At 40.8% G+C, this 15,858-nt stretch overlaps 1 protein-coding gene across 1 annotated transcript in view; it reads left to right on the top strand.

Annotated features, from left to right (window-relative positions):
• The window catches only part of LOC132587966 (transient receptor potential cation channel subfamily M member 7), a 92,221-nt gene that overhangs the window by 28,379 nt on the left and 47,984 nt on the right, over positions 1-15,858 (top strand). Inside the window, exons 3-12 of the mRNA XM_060260378.1 lie at positions 356-394; positions 2,287-2,485; positions 4,070-4,283; positions 6,688-6,812; positions 7,406-7,577; positions 9,863-10,037; positions 10,231-10,354; positions 11,832-11,904; positions 13,486-13,586; positions 14,360-14,494. Of these exons, the coding sequence (XP_060116361.1) occupies positions 356-394; positions 2,287-2,485; positions 4,070-4,283; positions 6,688-6,812; positions 7,406-7,577; positions 9,863-10,037; positions 10,231-10,354; positions 11,832-11,904; positions 13,486-13,586; positions 14,360-14,494 (1,357 nt within the window). The remainder of the gene's footprint in view (positions 1-355; positions 395-2,286; positions 2,486-4,069; positions 4,284-6,687; positions 6,813-7,405; positions 7,578-9,862; positions 10,038-10,230; positions 10,355-11,831; positions 11,905-13,485; positions 13,587-14,359; positions 14,495-15,858) is intronic.

Genomic DNA, 15,858 nt, shown 5'->3' with positions numbered 1-15,858 from the left:
TTGCTTGTGGTGCAGTTCTAAACAAAGTTATACCATTGACGTTAGTAGGGGATAATTCTGTTTATGAATGTGCTGTTAGAGACATAGTGTTGCTTATTATTTGTCAGGATCAGCTGCCATGTTACTTCTGGAACACTTTTCCAAAATCACACCAATAAACAATTAGTACTTTTCACTTGCTAGCTATGTCCCAAAACTAACCATTTAAAACTGAGCTATAAACAATCTTGTGTAAGCCATAAGAAGTGGAGACATGAATATTTAAGGATAGTCTTCTTCATATTAAGGCATAAATTCTTGGGTGTGAAGATGAGATGGGCAGAGTGTTAAGATACTGTATTGTATTCTTTAACAGATGCCTTCCAGGATGTCAGATTTGTCAGCAACTTGTCAGGTAAGTAGAACTCTGTTCCATTTACCCCTTGGATTTTTTCTCTAAAACATACAGCTTTGATTTAATATTAGTAAAATGTTTGAAAATTGGCTATGGTATTTAAAAGTAACTGGAAACAAAAGGTAAGGGGAAATATAAAATAGGTTTAAACAAGCATGCTTATATGCCAGAAATAGACTTGGGAAACTAGACCTAATATTTTAGTCATTTACTGATGCCGATCATTAGGGATGGATAGGAACTGAACTAGGAGTCGTGATTTGTGCTAAAAATGGCTGGTTCGTGATTTGTTCCGAACAGTTTTGTTTGAGCCCGCTGCACCCAAACACAAAAACAAACCAGCCTTTTTTCTTGGCATGTGGTTTGGTTTGTGTTTGGTTCATTTTTCCAGACAGCCTGGCATGATTCCCCAGCCTCCTGTGTTTGTGGTCAGTTTCCAGTGAAACTGACTAAATGGGGGGCACCTGCTTTGGGGGGCTGTAGCTCAGCCCCCTGAAATCCATTTTGCACCAAACTTGGCAAGCAGGTAGAGGATAGTCTGCTGAAGAGTTTGCCACAAGTTTGGCATCTCTAGCCCACTCAGGGGCCATTCTACACCTCCCTGAACTGAATGAACTAATGAACCAGGAATCATTTGGGAAATTGAAAAAAAACACAAACCAAACCACTGAATCAGGCAATCCAGTGAATCACAAAATGAAACGAGCCACAATTTTGGATTCCATGCCCATCCCTACTGATCATCTGGGTCTTTGGAGTATATTGATCACCCACTCCACAGTTTTTATTCTCATTTTCTAGTATTCTGGTTTTTATTATTTTTCTCTTGCATGATTATTATGAATGTTATGCAGATCTCTGATCTAATTATTTTTAACCAGAAGAAAAATTAGAGCCATCTCTCTGAGAATGGGGGGAGGGGTATTTGTACCGTAAATCTCCTGCATTGTGCAGGGGGTTGAACTAGATGACTCTGGAGATCCCTTCTAACTATGATTCTGTGAATGGGCTTTAAGGCAGCATGGCACTTCCCTCTTAAGGAGGAAGTTTTCTGCTTGTGGGGTTTTCTTGATCAGACCCTATGGCTAGATGCTAAAAAGACATTGGTTTCTCATAATGCCTTTTACAAACTATGTTTGATAGTAAATGTAGTAAAATCTTGTAGCATGTAGTAAATGTAGTAAAATCTACTGCGTCTTTCCCTGTTTTGATTGCATGAAGACTTTCACTGTTGTAATGCTCTCTGTATAGGGATGCCTTTTAATAACTGCTGGGAATAATACATGGCCTAAAATACTATGGTAAGGAGGTTGATAGGGAAGCGCCTCAAAAACTGTTTTGTAAGTTTTGCGTTGACTCCTAGTTTGTCTCCAGGTCTAATTCAAAGTGCTAGATTTGATTTTTATAGCCCTGCTTTGTCTGGGCCTATTATATCTGAAGGGCCATTTCCATTAGTATGAATCTGCCTGTTCGCTTCTTTAGAGGTCTTCTCTAGATGCCCCCCCCCCAAATGGAAGTGAGACAGGTGGTGACCAGGGACAGGGCTTTTTCAGTGGTGGTCCTGTATCTCTGGAACACCCATCGCTGAGAGGTCCTCCTGGCATCTTCATTGCCTGCTTTCAGGTTCCAGGTGAAGACCTTTCTGTTTCATCCTTCTTTTGGTTGAATTTTATTTTTTGGCTGTCTTTTGGTGGTGATTTATCGGTTGTTTTGTGTATTTTTTAATTTGAGATTTTTACTTGCTGTGTTTAAGATTCTATTCTGCTCATTAATTTTATTGCGTATTGTTGTTTTGATGTGAGCCACGTGGAGCAACTAAAATTGACAAAGCAGCATTGTGATATTTTAAAATAGATAATATTAATTCTCTGGCTTGTGTTGATACTCTGCAGGTGCTGCTGTGGCCGTTTGGTCCGGCAACATGCTTGTTTCACAGCGAGTCTTGCCATGAAATATTCAGATGTGAAACTGGGTGAAAATTTTAATCAGGAAATAGAAGAGTGGTCAGTGGAAAAACATACAGAACAGAGTCCAACAGATGCGTATGGTGTCATTAACTTCCAAGGAGGCTCTCATTCTTATCGAGCTAAGGTACGTTTCAAATGTCCCAACATCCCACTCCTGTTTGTCATTTAACCCCAGGCTTGATGGGTGCTTTTGGAATAATGTGCAGGTGACGCACCCAGTCACAGAGTCGACAACATATAGAAAAATCAAGTTCTCACGTGACTGAACTGCACTTTAAGGAAAATCAATGGCTGCTCAAGATTGAAGCCATATTTATTATTGAAACCCATTTTCTGTCCAAATTATATGCAATTTTTGATGTGAATTGAGTTAAACAACACTATTTGTGTTCTGTCTTTTGAAGAGAGTTTAGTGCTGATAAGCAAAAATAACAGCATGATTAACAGCACTTCAGATTTTTGTCATCTCTCTTCTACAAATTGGAATTCTCTTTTTCAAAAGGTCTCTCTTCTACGAATCAAGTCTTGCTTATGTGTGTTTTGGTCTTTTAGTTGTTAGGCTTGCCAGGTCCCAGCGGGGGTTCTTCCGCTTTCCCAGACTCCTTCCTGCCCGCAGTCAGCTGGGGCGGGGGGAAGCCCCGCCCCCAAAGCCACCATGTGATTTTTTTCCTCTCCAGAGGCTCTAGTCTCCGATTGGAAAGGCTTCCTCTTGGGATGGGGTGTCTGTGTTACTTGGAAGAAATTGGCTGCAACTCGTGAGTAGAGAGGACAATACCTCACTTCAGAGTCGCCAGAAAACGGGGGCGGGGGAGGAGAGAGGGGAGGAACATCTGCTGAGCACTTCATTATTCCCTATGTGGAGATCGATTCTCATAGGGTATAATGGGGAATTGATCTGGAGGTTTCGGGGGCTCTGGGGGAGCTGTTTTTTGAGGTAGAGGCACCAAATTTTCAGTATAGTATCTAGTGCCTCTCCCCAAAGTACCCCCCAAGTTTCAAAATGATTGGACCAGGGGGTCCAATTCTATGAGCCCCAAAAGAAGGTGCCCCTATCCTTCATTATTTCCTATGGAAGGAAGACATTTACAAAGGTGTGCTGTCCCTTTAAATGTGATGGCTAGAACTCCCTTGGAGTTCAATTATGCTTGTCACACCCTTGTTCCTGGCTCCACCCCCAAAGTCCCTAGATATTTCTTGAATTGGACTTGGCAACCCTATTAGTTGTATAGTTGTTTCATATTTTGTTACAGGAAAATTGACAGTGTGCCACAGAGACTGTGGCCAGTTTCAAGTGTCATGCCCAAACTTTTCTTTTGCCTACTGAATGTGTCCCACCCTCACTTGCTCCCTTCTTTACTTCCTGGTTTGCAGAAGCCATAATTTGTCTCTGAACCATTCTGTATGTGGCTATGCTCCAGTGAGTGTAATAAATTCTGTTTTAATAAATGCACTTTGGATTTTTAGTGTTTATACAATATTGACAGACAGAATGATGTGATGGAGTGGACAAGCCATTAAAACACAAGTTTTTGAAAAATTATTACTGTGGAGATATATATTCGAAATCTTACATCAGTTCTGAAATTTCCATTAATAATGATGAATTTGAGAAGAATGCATGTTTACTTCTTGCACATCACTCTTAAAAAGTGTGAGCTATATTATGCATGTTAAAGCGGCTAACCCTTCCCAATTCTTCCATTCTTAGTATGTGCGGTTGTCCTATGATACAAAACCTGAAGCCATTCTCCAGCTTATGCTTAAAGAATGGCAGATGGAACTGCCCAAGCTGGTTATTTCCGTTCATGGAGGGATGCAGAAATTTGAGCTTCACCCACGCATTAAACAGTTGCTTGGTAAAGGCCTTATAAAAGCAGCAGTGACAACAGGAGCCTGGATTATAACTGGAGGAGTGAACACAGGTAATATTTTGACTCCATATATACCTTCTGGATATCATAGGTGCATATAAATTGGTCTAGTCTCCTTTCTGTAGGATGGGGGTAGCCAAACTCTGGCTCGGGAGCCACATGTGGCTCTTTCACACATATTGTGTGGCTCTTGAAGCCCCCACCAACACATCAACTGGCATGGAGAAGGCATTTGTCTCTTTAAATCACTTTTCCAAGCCAAGCCAAATCAGCTGGTGGCTTGGAGAATACACTTAAAATTCAAGTTGCTTTCTTCCACCTCTCTCTCCCTCCTCCCTCCACATTTATTTTCCTTCCTTCCTTCCTTCCTTCCTTCCTTCCTTCCTTCCTTCCTTCCTTCCTTCCTTCCTTCCTTCCTTCCTTCCTTCCTTCCTTCCTTCCTTCCTTCCTTCCTTCCTTCCTTCCTTCCTTCCTTCCTTCCTCCCTTCCTCCCTCCCTCCCTCCCTCCCTCCCTCCCTCCCTCCCTCCCCTGTATTGTGGCTCTCAAACATTTGATGTTTGTTGTATGTGGCTCTTACATAAAGCAGTTTTGGCCATCCCTGCTGTAGGATATGTTTTCTCCACAGTGATATTGTGCAGGGCCTGGGAGGCAGCAGCCTTGGAATTTCCATGGGTCATAAATGGAATATTAGAGCTTGGTGTGATAGTATGTGTCCACCATACAAAGATTTGGCCCTCCATGTAATAAAGTTGCAACAGTTGTTCACTGTCTTCCCACAGGATAAAAGACCCCACGGGAGTTAATATCAATAAAACAGGGATGCCAGCCTCCAGGTGGGACCTGGAATTACAGCTTATCTCCAGCCTACAGATATAAGATCCTCTGGAGAAAATGGAGGCTTTGGAGGGTAGACTCTATGGCATTGTACCCCACTGAGGTCCCTGTCCTCCTTTGGCGCCATCCCCAAATCTCCAGGAGTTTCCCAGCTTGATCTACTTCCCCATCCCCCGCTGGTAGCTAGGAGAGACCCAGCAGCCCTAAAACCAGCTTCAGACTACAGTGTAACATATGAGTTTGTGTCCTAGTTGAAAACTGTAGGAGCCAAGGAGGCAAAGAATTTCAGACAGGCAAGCTATTGTCACAGCCGTTTCAGGCAAAAAAGGGTTTGAATCTCTTGATAGAATTAGAACATTATGGATTCCTGAGTTAAATACTCTCTTCAGGAGTTGGGGAGGTCAGAATAAATGACTGATGAGAAGAGGGAGAGTAAGGTCCTTCTGTCCGCTAGCCTTCCTGGCTCATGTGCCACTCCCCCCTTTCCTTGTGGGCTCCGTTAGCAAACCATGCTTCAAGAGAAGGGGAGAGAGAGAGGACAAGATCCTTCCATTGACCTGATTTCTCTAATTTATGTTCATGTTCATTAGCCACTTTGAGGGTTTTTTCCTCTTGCGAAACATACCTATATCGATCTATCTATCTGTCTGTCTATCTTTTCTTCTTTTTTTTGCCGTTAAGTCACAGCTTACATATGGTGACCCTGTGAGGTTTTCAAAAATGGTTTGCCATTGCCTACCTCTGCGTAGCAACCCTGTACTTCCTTGGTGGTCTCCCATTGAAGTACTGACCAGGGCTGACCCTGCTTAGCTTCCAGTTCTGACTGGGCTATCCAGGTGAGGGCAGAATTTAAATACTTAATGTAGAAATTCTGGATCTACCTATGGAAGATTCTGTTCATGTTCTTTTGAATGCCTCACAAATAGAAAAACTCCTATCTTAACCTCAGTATTTCTGTATTTATGTCTTCACACAAAGCCAGTGCGTTCAGTATTTCAAAATCAGCTAAAATGTGTTGTTTTTTTACAGTTTTAGATTATCAGTAGATACCTTTTAACTGAGCATGGGTGTTGCTGCTGCGGCTAAAAATAGCATGCAATATTTGGCACAATATTCTGGTGTTTTTCTTGCAAAGAACATCACTTTGTGTAATGCCTTAATTGATATGCGTCATGACCACATAAGCTTCCAGTCAAACTTTTTAGAAGGGGTTTGTTTTTTAAAAAAAAAAAGTCTGAAAGAACAGTGTGTGATTAGGTAAGGAAATTAAGGTCAAAAGGGGTCATGTTGGCAGGGTTTCCCCCAAAGTATTTTAAAGGAAGAAAATAAGTGCTTATCATACACAGCAATAGTAGAAGTAATGGAGTTAAATTACAAGAAACATGTTCACAAAAGAGTTATGACTGGCTAGGGAAATTTGGCCAGAATTGGAATTAACTGTCAGAAGGGAGATTCTCTAATCTTCCAAGGAAGTTTTTACAGAAAGCCTGGTCAGAAATATTTTTAAGACAGTTTAAATAGACATTTGTGGTTTTTAAGAGGGTGGGTTTGTCTATTATTATTATATGATGTTTGCGCTGGTAGAACATTATTTTAGCGATATTCCTTGTTCTTGGACAGGAGTTGCAAAACATGTTGGCGATGTCCTCAAGGAACACGCCTCTCGATCATCTCGCAAGATTTGCACTATTGGAATAGCTTCATGGGGAGTGATTGAAAACAGAAATGACCTCGTTGGGAGAGATGTAAGCTGGTCCATATGTTGTGCTCTTAATTGATTGTGAAGAATTAATTATGGTGAATCCTTCATAACTGCATTCATAGTGCTGTCCTAAGCAGGTCTGCCCAGAATACTACTATGGTCTGTTTGATGGAACTTAGTTCCAGGACACTGTTCTTAGAATTGCACTATAAGACTTTGGTCTCAATATAAGTCTAATTGTGTAGCGTACAGGGCTTGATGTTGTAAAGATTCTTGTTGTAATGGGTGTACCTTCCACAGTAAGAGAACTCATACATCCTGTGCCAAGGGCCTATCCCAACTGGCTGTGGGCATACCAGAATCAAACAGTCTACTTTGCCTTCATTGAGATATTGTAGAAATAGTATTCCACCTGGTGTGTGTGTGTGTGGGGGGGATAACTTTTTAGTAGTGCAGCAGCTTTTCTAAAGGAACAGAGCAGAGAACCATTGCTGGCAGATAAACAAAATGGGCATTAAGCAAGCACGGGGCCTTTTAAAGCCTGATAAATCTTGGAAGCAGTTATGATTTATTTCCACCTTATCCTTTCCTGAAGGTTAGATTTTTACAGGGGTTTGTTTGTGTTTTGACCTTTAGGTGGTTGCTCCATATCAAACCCTGCTAAATCCTTTAAGTAAATTAAATGTCCTAAATAATCTTCATTCCCATTTCATACTGGTGGATGATGGAACTGTTGGAAAATATGGGGCAGAAGTTAAACTTCGACGAGAACTGGAAAAAACTATCAATTTGCAAAGAATCCATGCAAGTATGTGGGTGTGAAGCTGGGCTGTGCATGTTGCCTTGCGTTGTTGTTGTTGAAATGTGAAAGACATGTGGCTGAGAAATGGATGGTAAAATGGTGAAGCTGTGGGGTGGAGGGGTTAAATGTTTGACTTCTACCTGTAGAGTAGTCCCTGTACCTAGAAAAATAGTCACCTAGAGAAGGGGTCTGGCTAGTCTTGCTCATGATACGCTATTTTTCATTGTGTTGAATTTTATTTGAGGAGGAGCATCCACATAGCAACCATTCCTTCACCAACTGCAGGATGTGGAAAAGTTCATGAAAAGCTTTCGTTCTACTGAATGTAGAAACTCTAATTTAACTCTTTGAGGTGGCCCCAGCCATTAAGAAGATATACAGGGATCATGAAGGGTCATGACTGGTTCTTATTGTCCTGTGCAGGGCCTTTTTTCCTGGGAGAATGTGGTGGAATGCAGTTCTAGAACCTCTATGTGGAAACAAAATTCTCCAAAAATGTTTAAAAGTTCATGAGGGGCATGTGGGTTTCTCCTTCATTTCCCTCTTTAGAGTTTTGGAACCCCTTTTTCCAGAAAAAAAGCTCTTGTCCTATGTAATGCCTGATGCTCCCTCTCTTTTTGGGGAAGGTGGTGGTGATAGAAGTAATTGTGAATTTGAACCTGTATGTGACTGATGGGAAGCTCTGACTTCTTTCAGAGCTTTTTGTCATCTGTAGAAGTTTAGAGTTTAGGGCATCGTTTTGTGCTATATTGTTAACAAGTGATAGTGTATGTTTGTCCATTTACTGCTTACTGTTCTTTAAAAAAAATGATCTGTTTTGATGAAGAAGGTGGCAAGGAGAAGGTGTACAGCTCTGACATCTTCTGTGTTTATTGTACCTATGGGCTACATTTTACTGTGCAATGTTGTGACATGTTTGCAGTTTCTGTGTTCCGTTTGTGTGTCTGCTGACTTAGTTGGCTGCATTTTAATTATGTCTTCATCAGGCATAAACCACACTTCAGGCCTCGTGTATGATTAGCTGTATTTAAAATGTTGCTCAGCAGTTTAACTTGTTTTTGCAACTGAAGGGGTTATGTTGAGCTTGGTATTACAGTAAGGTTGCCAACCTCCAGATGGGGCCTGAAGATCTCCCAGAATTACAACTGATCTTCAGAGATCTGTTCTCCTGGAGATAATGGCTGCTTTGGAGAGTGGGCTCTGTGGCATTATAGCCCGTTGAGGTCTCTCTCCAAACCCTGCCCTTCCCAGGCTCCACCCCCAAATCTTCATGAATTTCCCAATCCAGAGTTGGTAACCCTATATTATATTGTAAATATTAGGTTTCTGATTTCTGTTTTACCTATATAGGTTTTGATGAAGAAGGGAGGTTAAAACAGTGAAGTAATTTCTGAGTAAAATTTGCTCATCCTGAACTAAAAATTGTCACTTTTATTTCATACCAGTTATTTGTGAAAAGCTATTCCACATTCACTCTACTTTTTAGTGGGAATTGATGAGTTTTTCATCTACCTCTGTCTGTGTTAGTCTATTATTTGTCCTGGTTCTAGGGTACCTTCTGGAGGTCTCTGTTGGGGGCAGTGTACTTTAAAATTGGTCATTCACAGTAGTTCGCATACACACAGCTCTGGTTGCTGTGATTCCACAAGAATCCTCAAAAGCCACAGAATGTGGTATTGGCCATAGATTTTAGTTTCCTAAGTATCTGAGCTTTCACAGAGAAAGGAAATATGAGCGGAGCTGTGCTTTCCCCCCCTTGCTTCTTCCTCCTGAAGCCTCTTTTGATCCATGAAAACGTCGCTCTGGAGACTCTCAGGAATGATACAGGCAGTAGTGCTGGAGGGGAGGGGGCAGGTGACACGTCTTATGCTCTCACAAGGAGTTCTTTGGATCTCTCCCACCAACTGTGGGCAGCAATAAGAATCCCAGTGGTCTGAGAGCAGCTTTTCAGTGACCAGCATGTCCCTTCCTCAGTTACAAGCAGCAATGGAACAATCTGTGCAAAATGATAGAAACTGCAGAATAAGTGATTATGAGAAACCATCTGCATTTTCTTCGTTTGGATGCACTCTAAGCTGCAGTTCTGTTTTTGTTGTCCTAGAATTTAGCTTAGCTTGAATGTAAGTTTTTAACCGCAGGGCATATGCAGCCTTGATAGTAACTCTGGTTCATTTAATGTGCTGAGCACAAAAGATTGATAATTGGCTGTTAAATAGTGGGATTTTAATTTTGTAAAAAATCTGTGTACGCATAATAGATCTACATAATTTTCTTTTACTTGTCTGGTTTAGGAATTGGCCAGGGTGTCCCTGTGGTGGCACTCATATTTGAAGGGGGTCCCAATGTTATCCTCACTGTTCTGGAATACCTGCAGGAAAGTCCTCCGGTGCCAGTGGTGGTTTGCGAGGGCACTGGCAGAGCTGCAGACATCCTGGCTTACGTCCATAAGCAAACAGAAGAAGGAGGGTAAGCCTGTGAAAACATCCCATGTTGCAAATACTCCACACTGTAAAGTGAAGAGCACTTCCCTGAGGGATGTTTTTGGATGAGAATCCCATTCTCTGAAAGACAAGGCTTTGTTTTCAAGCTGCTTTGAGCCAAACCCCAAACGATATACTGCATTTCTATGAATAAAACCGTGCTTTCTGGTTTTTTTCAGAATTATTCCTGATGGGGCAGAACCTGAAATAATTTCAACCATCAAAAAGACATTTAATTTTGGCCAGAGTGAGGCAGTTCACTTGTTCCAGACGCTGCTGGAGTGCATGAAGAAAAAAGAACTTGTAAGTCCTACTCTGCTTTGTCACTTTGCAGGAAGCACTTTCAGAGTATTACACAGTCCCATAGTAATTGAGGAGGAATCCTGCCAGCTATTAGGGGGGTGGGGGTGGAATAACAGCTGCAACTTGGCTTTTTTTTGCTTTGACTTATTTCTGGGCCCACAGCAAATTTTGCGTTGCCAGTTTGTCTGCAGGTCAAATGTACTCCTTTTTAAAAAATGCTTACCTTATCTCTTTTTGTAATTGATTTTCATTTTGGTTCTCTGTCAACTGCAGATATTTGGTTTTTGTACTTCTTACTTTGGATTATGTCCAGCATCTAAAAGATCTGCTCAATTTGATTTATGAACTCAAGCATGGCTCGGGCTGCTGTTTCTTGAGTAGCAGTCCCCATGTTGAATGGCAGCCCCCTCCCCTTCTTTTTGACAAACCAGCCAGAGTAGTTTTTCAAAAGTGATGTGTGATACAGCATGTTGATCGGGGTGTGTGTGTTTGTGTGTTAAATTTTTGCTAGTTGGATGAAAGCCCTTGGCCTGACCCAAGGAAGCTGTTTAGATCTCCAAGTGTCTTCCTTACCAATATTCGTAAAACCTGATTTTTCTGATCAGTTGTGGAATAACTGTCTAGCTGCATGTCTTAATTGAAGCTATAGAACTAGTATTCGGTTTTCCCACTTTGTAATCCCAAGTACACAAGACAAGGACTTCAGTTACAATTTAGAAACAGTTGAGCATGTTTTATTTCTGTTTATCTGTAGGGCGTAAGTGCTTAACTGAGTGAAGGGTTTATTGATTTAAACTGTGTACATAACCTACCCATCATTTGTGATCATCATCCTCATTGGAGGGCTTCCTCCATCAACCTCCAGTAATTGAAGTAAGGTGGTTTGATACAAAGAAGCTGCGCCTTCTAAGTTGTTACCCTTCTTACCTGGAATGCTGTCTTCTTGGCTGCTCTCACCTGGGGCTGAGTTACTTGAGCTCCTGGCATCAGGCAAAGATGTATTTGCTTTGCTCGAGCTGTTTGTAAATTCCTCATCCATTCCCACAATTCTATATTTATTTCATATACTTTTGTATATATTTTTGCCATTTGGTTTTTGTGAGTTCTTATTAATGCTCGCTTGCTTTAATATTTGCCATACTATATGTGCACAATGTGATTTATGGTTAATGCTGCTGCTGTTTCTCTTCTGCTCTTCTAAATCCTGTTGTTTTCATTTATATGCTGTTTTTGTTAGGTGTACGTTTCTGCTGCCACCATTACTTTTAGTTTGTGACTTAATATTTTATAAAGTATTTTATTGTTTATTTTTTGTTAGCCGCTCAAGAGCTTTTAAGTATCCTAAATAAAATAAAACAGGTTGTTTCTACTTCTTAGATTCCAATTTATTCACCTTTTTAAAAGGTTATTTTGTTGGAGACATATAATAGTTGTTAAAATATTCAAAAATGCTAATATGAAACACGTTTCAATGCAGATCACTGTATTCCATATTGGGTCCGATGAGCATCAAGATATTGATGTTGCAATCCTCACAGCACTACTAAAAGGTCAGTTTAAAAACAACTTTAAAAGCATATAAAGAATTAGGACTGCCCTGAATGTGGCCCTATGAATGTGTTTGTAGCAGCAGCGGAACTGCCAAGTGAAGCAGGGGGTGGGGGTGGGGGGCAACTTGCTCACTTTTTTTGCTGCTGCTTCATTTCCCATCCAGTGTCTGCTGCTAATTTTGTTCTTTGTTTTAATAGCAACTTTTTGTTGCTGAGAACACTCATCCCAACTTTTTTTGCTCTCATGTGATGAGCGCAATAAATGCTGTGTTGCCAGTGCCAGAAAGCTTTGAGGCTGATAACAAATGCTTTGGTTCCCTTTCTCTGGGCTGTCTGAAATGCTGCTGAAAAGGAGGGAACTTTTTAACTTGACAAGATGCCTTATTAGTGTGGACGCTCACACATACCCTGTAGCTCATCCTTAATCATATTGCCAAAATCAGTTTAAATTAGGAAGAAAATATGTATTGTTCCTTTAATATTTTCAAATACAAATATTTTTCTGCAATGTTTAAGGGGTACATTTCAAGATGGATGTGTAAATGTTGGTTAAATAAAAATCATAATTAAACAATAAAAAATATAGGATGAGCTAGCTTTGTCCTGACAGTGGTACTTGCAAAAAGGATCTAGGGGTCTTAGTTGGCCATATATGAGCTAGCAGTGCTGTGCGGTAGCTAAAAAGGCAAATGTGATTTTGAGCTGCATCAACAGCAATATAGTGTCTAAATCACACAAAGTGATAATATCACTTTACTCTACTCTGGACTTGGAGTACTGTGTTCATTTTAGGACACCACAGTTTAAGAAGGATGTTGACAAGCTGAAATGTATCCAAAGGAGAGCAGTGAAGGCAGTGAGGGGTCTGGAGACCAAGTCCTGTGAGTAGAGGTTGAAGGATCTGGGTATGTTTAGCCTAGAGAGGAGACAGCTGAGAGATGATATGATATCATCTTCAAGGATTTAAAGGGCTGTCATATACAGGATGGAGTAGCATTATTTTTTGTTGCCCTAGAAGATCGGACCAGAACCAGTGGATTGAAATGAAATCAAAAGAGCTTTCAGCTTAACATTAGGAAGAACTTCCTGACAGAGCATTTCCTCGGTGGAACAGGCTTCCTTGTGAGGTGGTGGGCTGTCCTTCTTTGGATGGTTTTAAGCAGAGGCTAGATGATCATCTGATAGCAATGCTTATTCTGTGAATTTAGGCAGATGGTGAGAGGGAGGACAGGAAGAGGTGAGCCAGTCCTTCGGCACTTGTGCCACTCTCTTATTGCCCAGAGTAATGCTGTTCACCACTTTTGGGTCAGGAAGCAATTTTCTTCTAGGCCAGCTTGGCCCAGGGATCCTGGAGAATCCTCTGGGCATAGAACAAGGTCACTGGAGGAGGTGAGGAGTGTAGTTGTGGATTCCTGCATTGTGCCAGGGGGTAGGAGTAGATTATCCTTGAGATCCCTTCTAGCTCTGCGTCTCTGCTTCTGTCTTAGAGCTGAGATGAATAAATTTGTCACTTGTGAAAACGGTTGTTTAGATGAGCTATTTGAAATACAGATCTGCTTTCTGTATTTTGTTTTATTTTAGGGACAAACGCCTCTGCATTTGACCAGCTTGTGCTTACTCTTGCATGGGACAGAGTTGATGTTGCCAAAAATCATGTTTTTGTTTATGGACAGCAGTGGCTGGTAAGTGAATGAAATGAAAAGAACAAAATGACTCTTAAGAAACAGTCTGTTGATATTGTAGAAATAACTTGGTGTAATAATTGGACTTCTTATACAGTTCTAGTATGTATTGCAGTTTTACTTGTTTTTATCTTGCCCTTCCTCCAAGGAACTCAAGGCAGTATACAAGGGCCTCCTACCCCTTTTATCTTCCCAGCAACCCTTTGAGGTAGGTTAGGGTGAGAACAGTGACTGGGTCCAGGTCACCCAGAGAGCTTCAACACCGAGGGGGGAATTTGAACAACTTACAATTACGACCTGGGCAGAATGAATGCTGCTGTATTGTAACCATGTGGATATACAAATGTCCCCCACTCCTTCCTTTTTTGGAGTAATTTTTTTCCTAACTAATTGAAGTTAAGGAGGACATACAGTAATGTTTGCACCAGATAATGATGAGAGTGCATCTGAGAAGAATGGAATTGTGTGTTCCACTTCACAGTTTGCTCTCTGAATGACTGTATTTTTTTCAAATATCTTAGAAAAATAATTTAGTAGAAATTATAGAATCTTCCACAGTGATAGAATTTCATATTTGGAGATAATGGCATTTTTGCTTCCACGCTTCCTTACTTAGTTTTCATGCCTTGATTTTTTAATTGGCATCTTTCCATTCATTCAGTTCCAAAGATTCAAGGAGCGCTTAGGTTTTCAGAAGAGGGGGCAGGGATCTTTATGGCAGACTCAACGTGTCATTTAATTTTAATATAAAGATTATGGTCTCATGTCTTCAGGTTGGATCTTTAGAGCAGGCTATGTTAGATGCCCTTGTGATGGACCGAGTTGCCTTCGTGAAACTACTTATTGAGAATGGAGTAAGCATGCACAAATTTCTTACAATTCCCAGACTGGAAGAACTTTACAACACTGTAAGTTGACAGTAATTCTGTTGAAAGATATCCTTTCGCCAGGGTCGTGTATCTAATTTTGGTTATATAGACATTCTTATGTTGTTAGGGCATTCATGGCCGGGGGGAGTTGCTTTACAGGTAAAATACTACTTGAAACTGATTTGGGTAATTATATGGAAAAATAGTATGTGAGAAAGGTTGTATTTTGAAACAATAATATAATCAGGGCTTTTTCTACCAAAAACGCCCAGCAGGAATGCATTTGCATATTGGGCCATACCCCCTGACATCACCATTGTTTCACACAGGGTTTTTTTGTAGAAAAAGCTCAGTAGGAACTCTTTTGCATATTAGGCCACACCCCTGACACCAAGCCAGATGGAAGTGCATTCCTGTGTGTTGCTGCTGAAAAAAACTGCCCTGAATATAATTAATGGGACATCATGTGAGTTGTAAAATGTCATCCACCAGAAACTCAGCAGCCATTCTGATGGATCAGGAATTGGAAGTTAATGTTTTTGTCCTACATTCAAAAAATTGATGATGACCTTGTATAATCTGTACAGGAAGTCTCAAACATGTTTCTATGTGACTCAGATCACATAAGAATATAAGAGTACTGCTGGATCAGAGCAATGGTCCATCTAGTCCAACATCCTGTTTTACATAGTGTTGAACCAGTTGCCCTGAAGAGCCAGCAAATGAGAACAGGAGGCTAAGGTTGTACTTCGAAACAATAATATAATCAGGGCTTTTTCTACCAAAAAAGCCCAGCAGGAATGCTATCTCTTAGCACTGGTATATGGAAGTTTCCTTTGCTGGCCATGGCTAGTAGCCATTGATGGACCTCTCCTCCATGAATCTACCTAACCATCTATGCTTCTGGCCCTGACTACATCCACTGGCAGTGAATTTCATGTTAACCTTTAATTGAAGTCAGAAGCTTAAGTGGAATAAATTATTTAAGACATTTCAATTAATATTGCTGTACATCTTGTTGGTCTCTCTCTTATAGATTCTGCAATTAGTTGTTGCTCCTCTTTTGAGAGGCTGAACAGTTGAAGAATGAAAAGGGAACAGAATTTAATGGGGAAATAAATACAACAAAGCAAAAGAGTTGGAAATGAAATTCAAGCTAAGATAGACTGATTAGGATGGAATGGGGAGGCATGAGTTTGCAGATGTTACTCAAGTGTCAGGAGGTTGCTGTCAGAATGATTAAAGAAAAGTCTAAAGTGGGGGGAGAGAATCTGTTTCTGGAGCTTTTCCTGCTAGAGGCTAGGTTGCTCCTTACTTATGTCTTCTCCTAGATTACCTCTCTTACATGACTGAGAAAGGTGGGATCATAGAATCATAGAGCTGGAAGGTACCTCCAGGGTTAT

This window comes from Heteronotia binoei, chromosome 19 (assembly GCF_032191835.1).
Source record: "Heteronotia binoei isolate CCM8104 ecotype False Entrance Well chromosome 19, APGP_CSIRO_Hbin_v1, whole genome shotgun sequence".
Taxonomy (NCBI): Eukaryota; Metazoa; Chordata; class Lepidosauria; order Squamata; family Gekkonidae; genus Heteronotia; species Heteronotia binoei.
The sequence above is the reverse complement of the archived record's forward strand: the minus strand, read 5'-3'. Positions and strand labels throughout refer to the sequence as shown.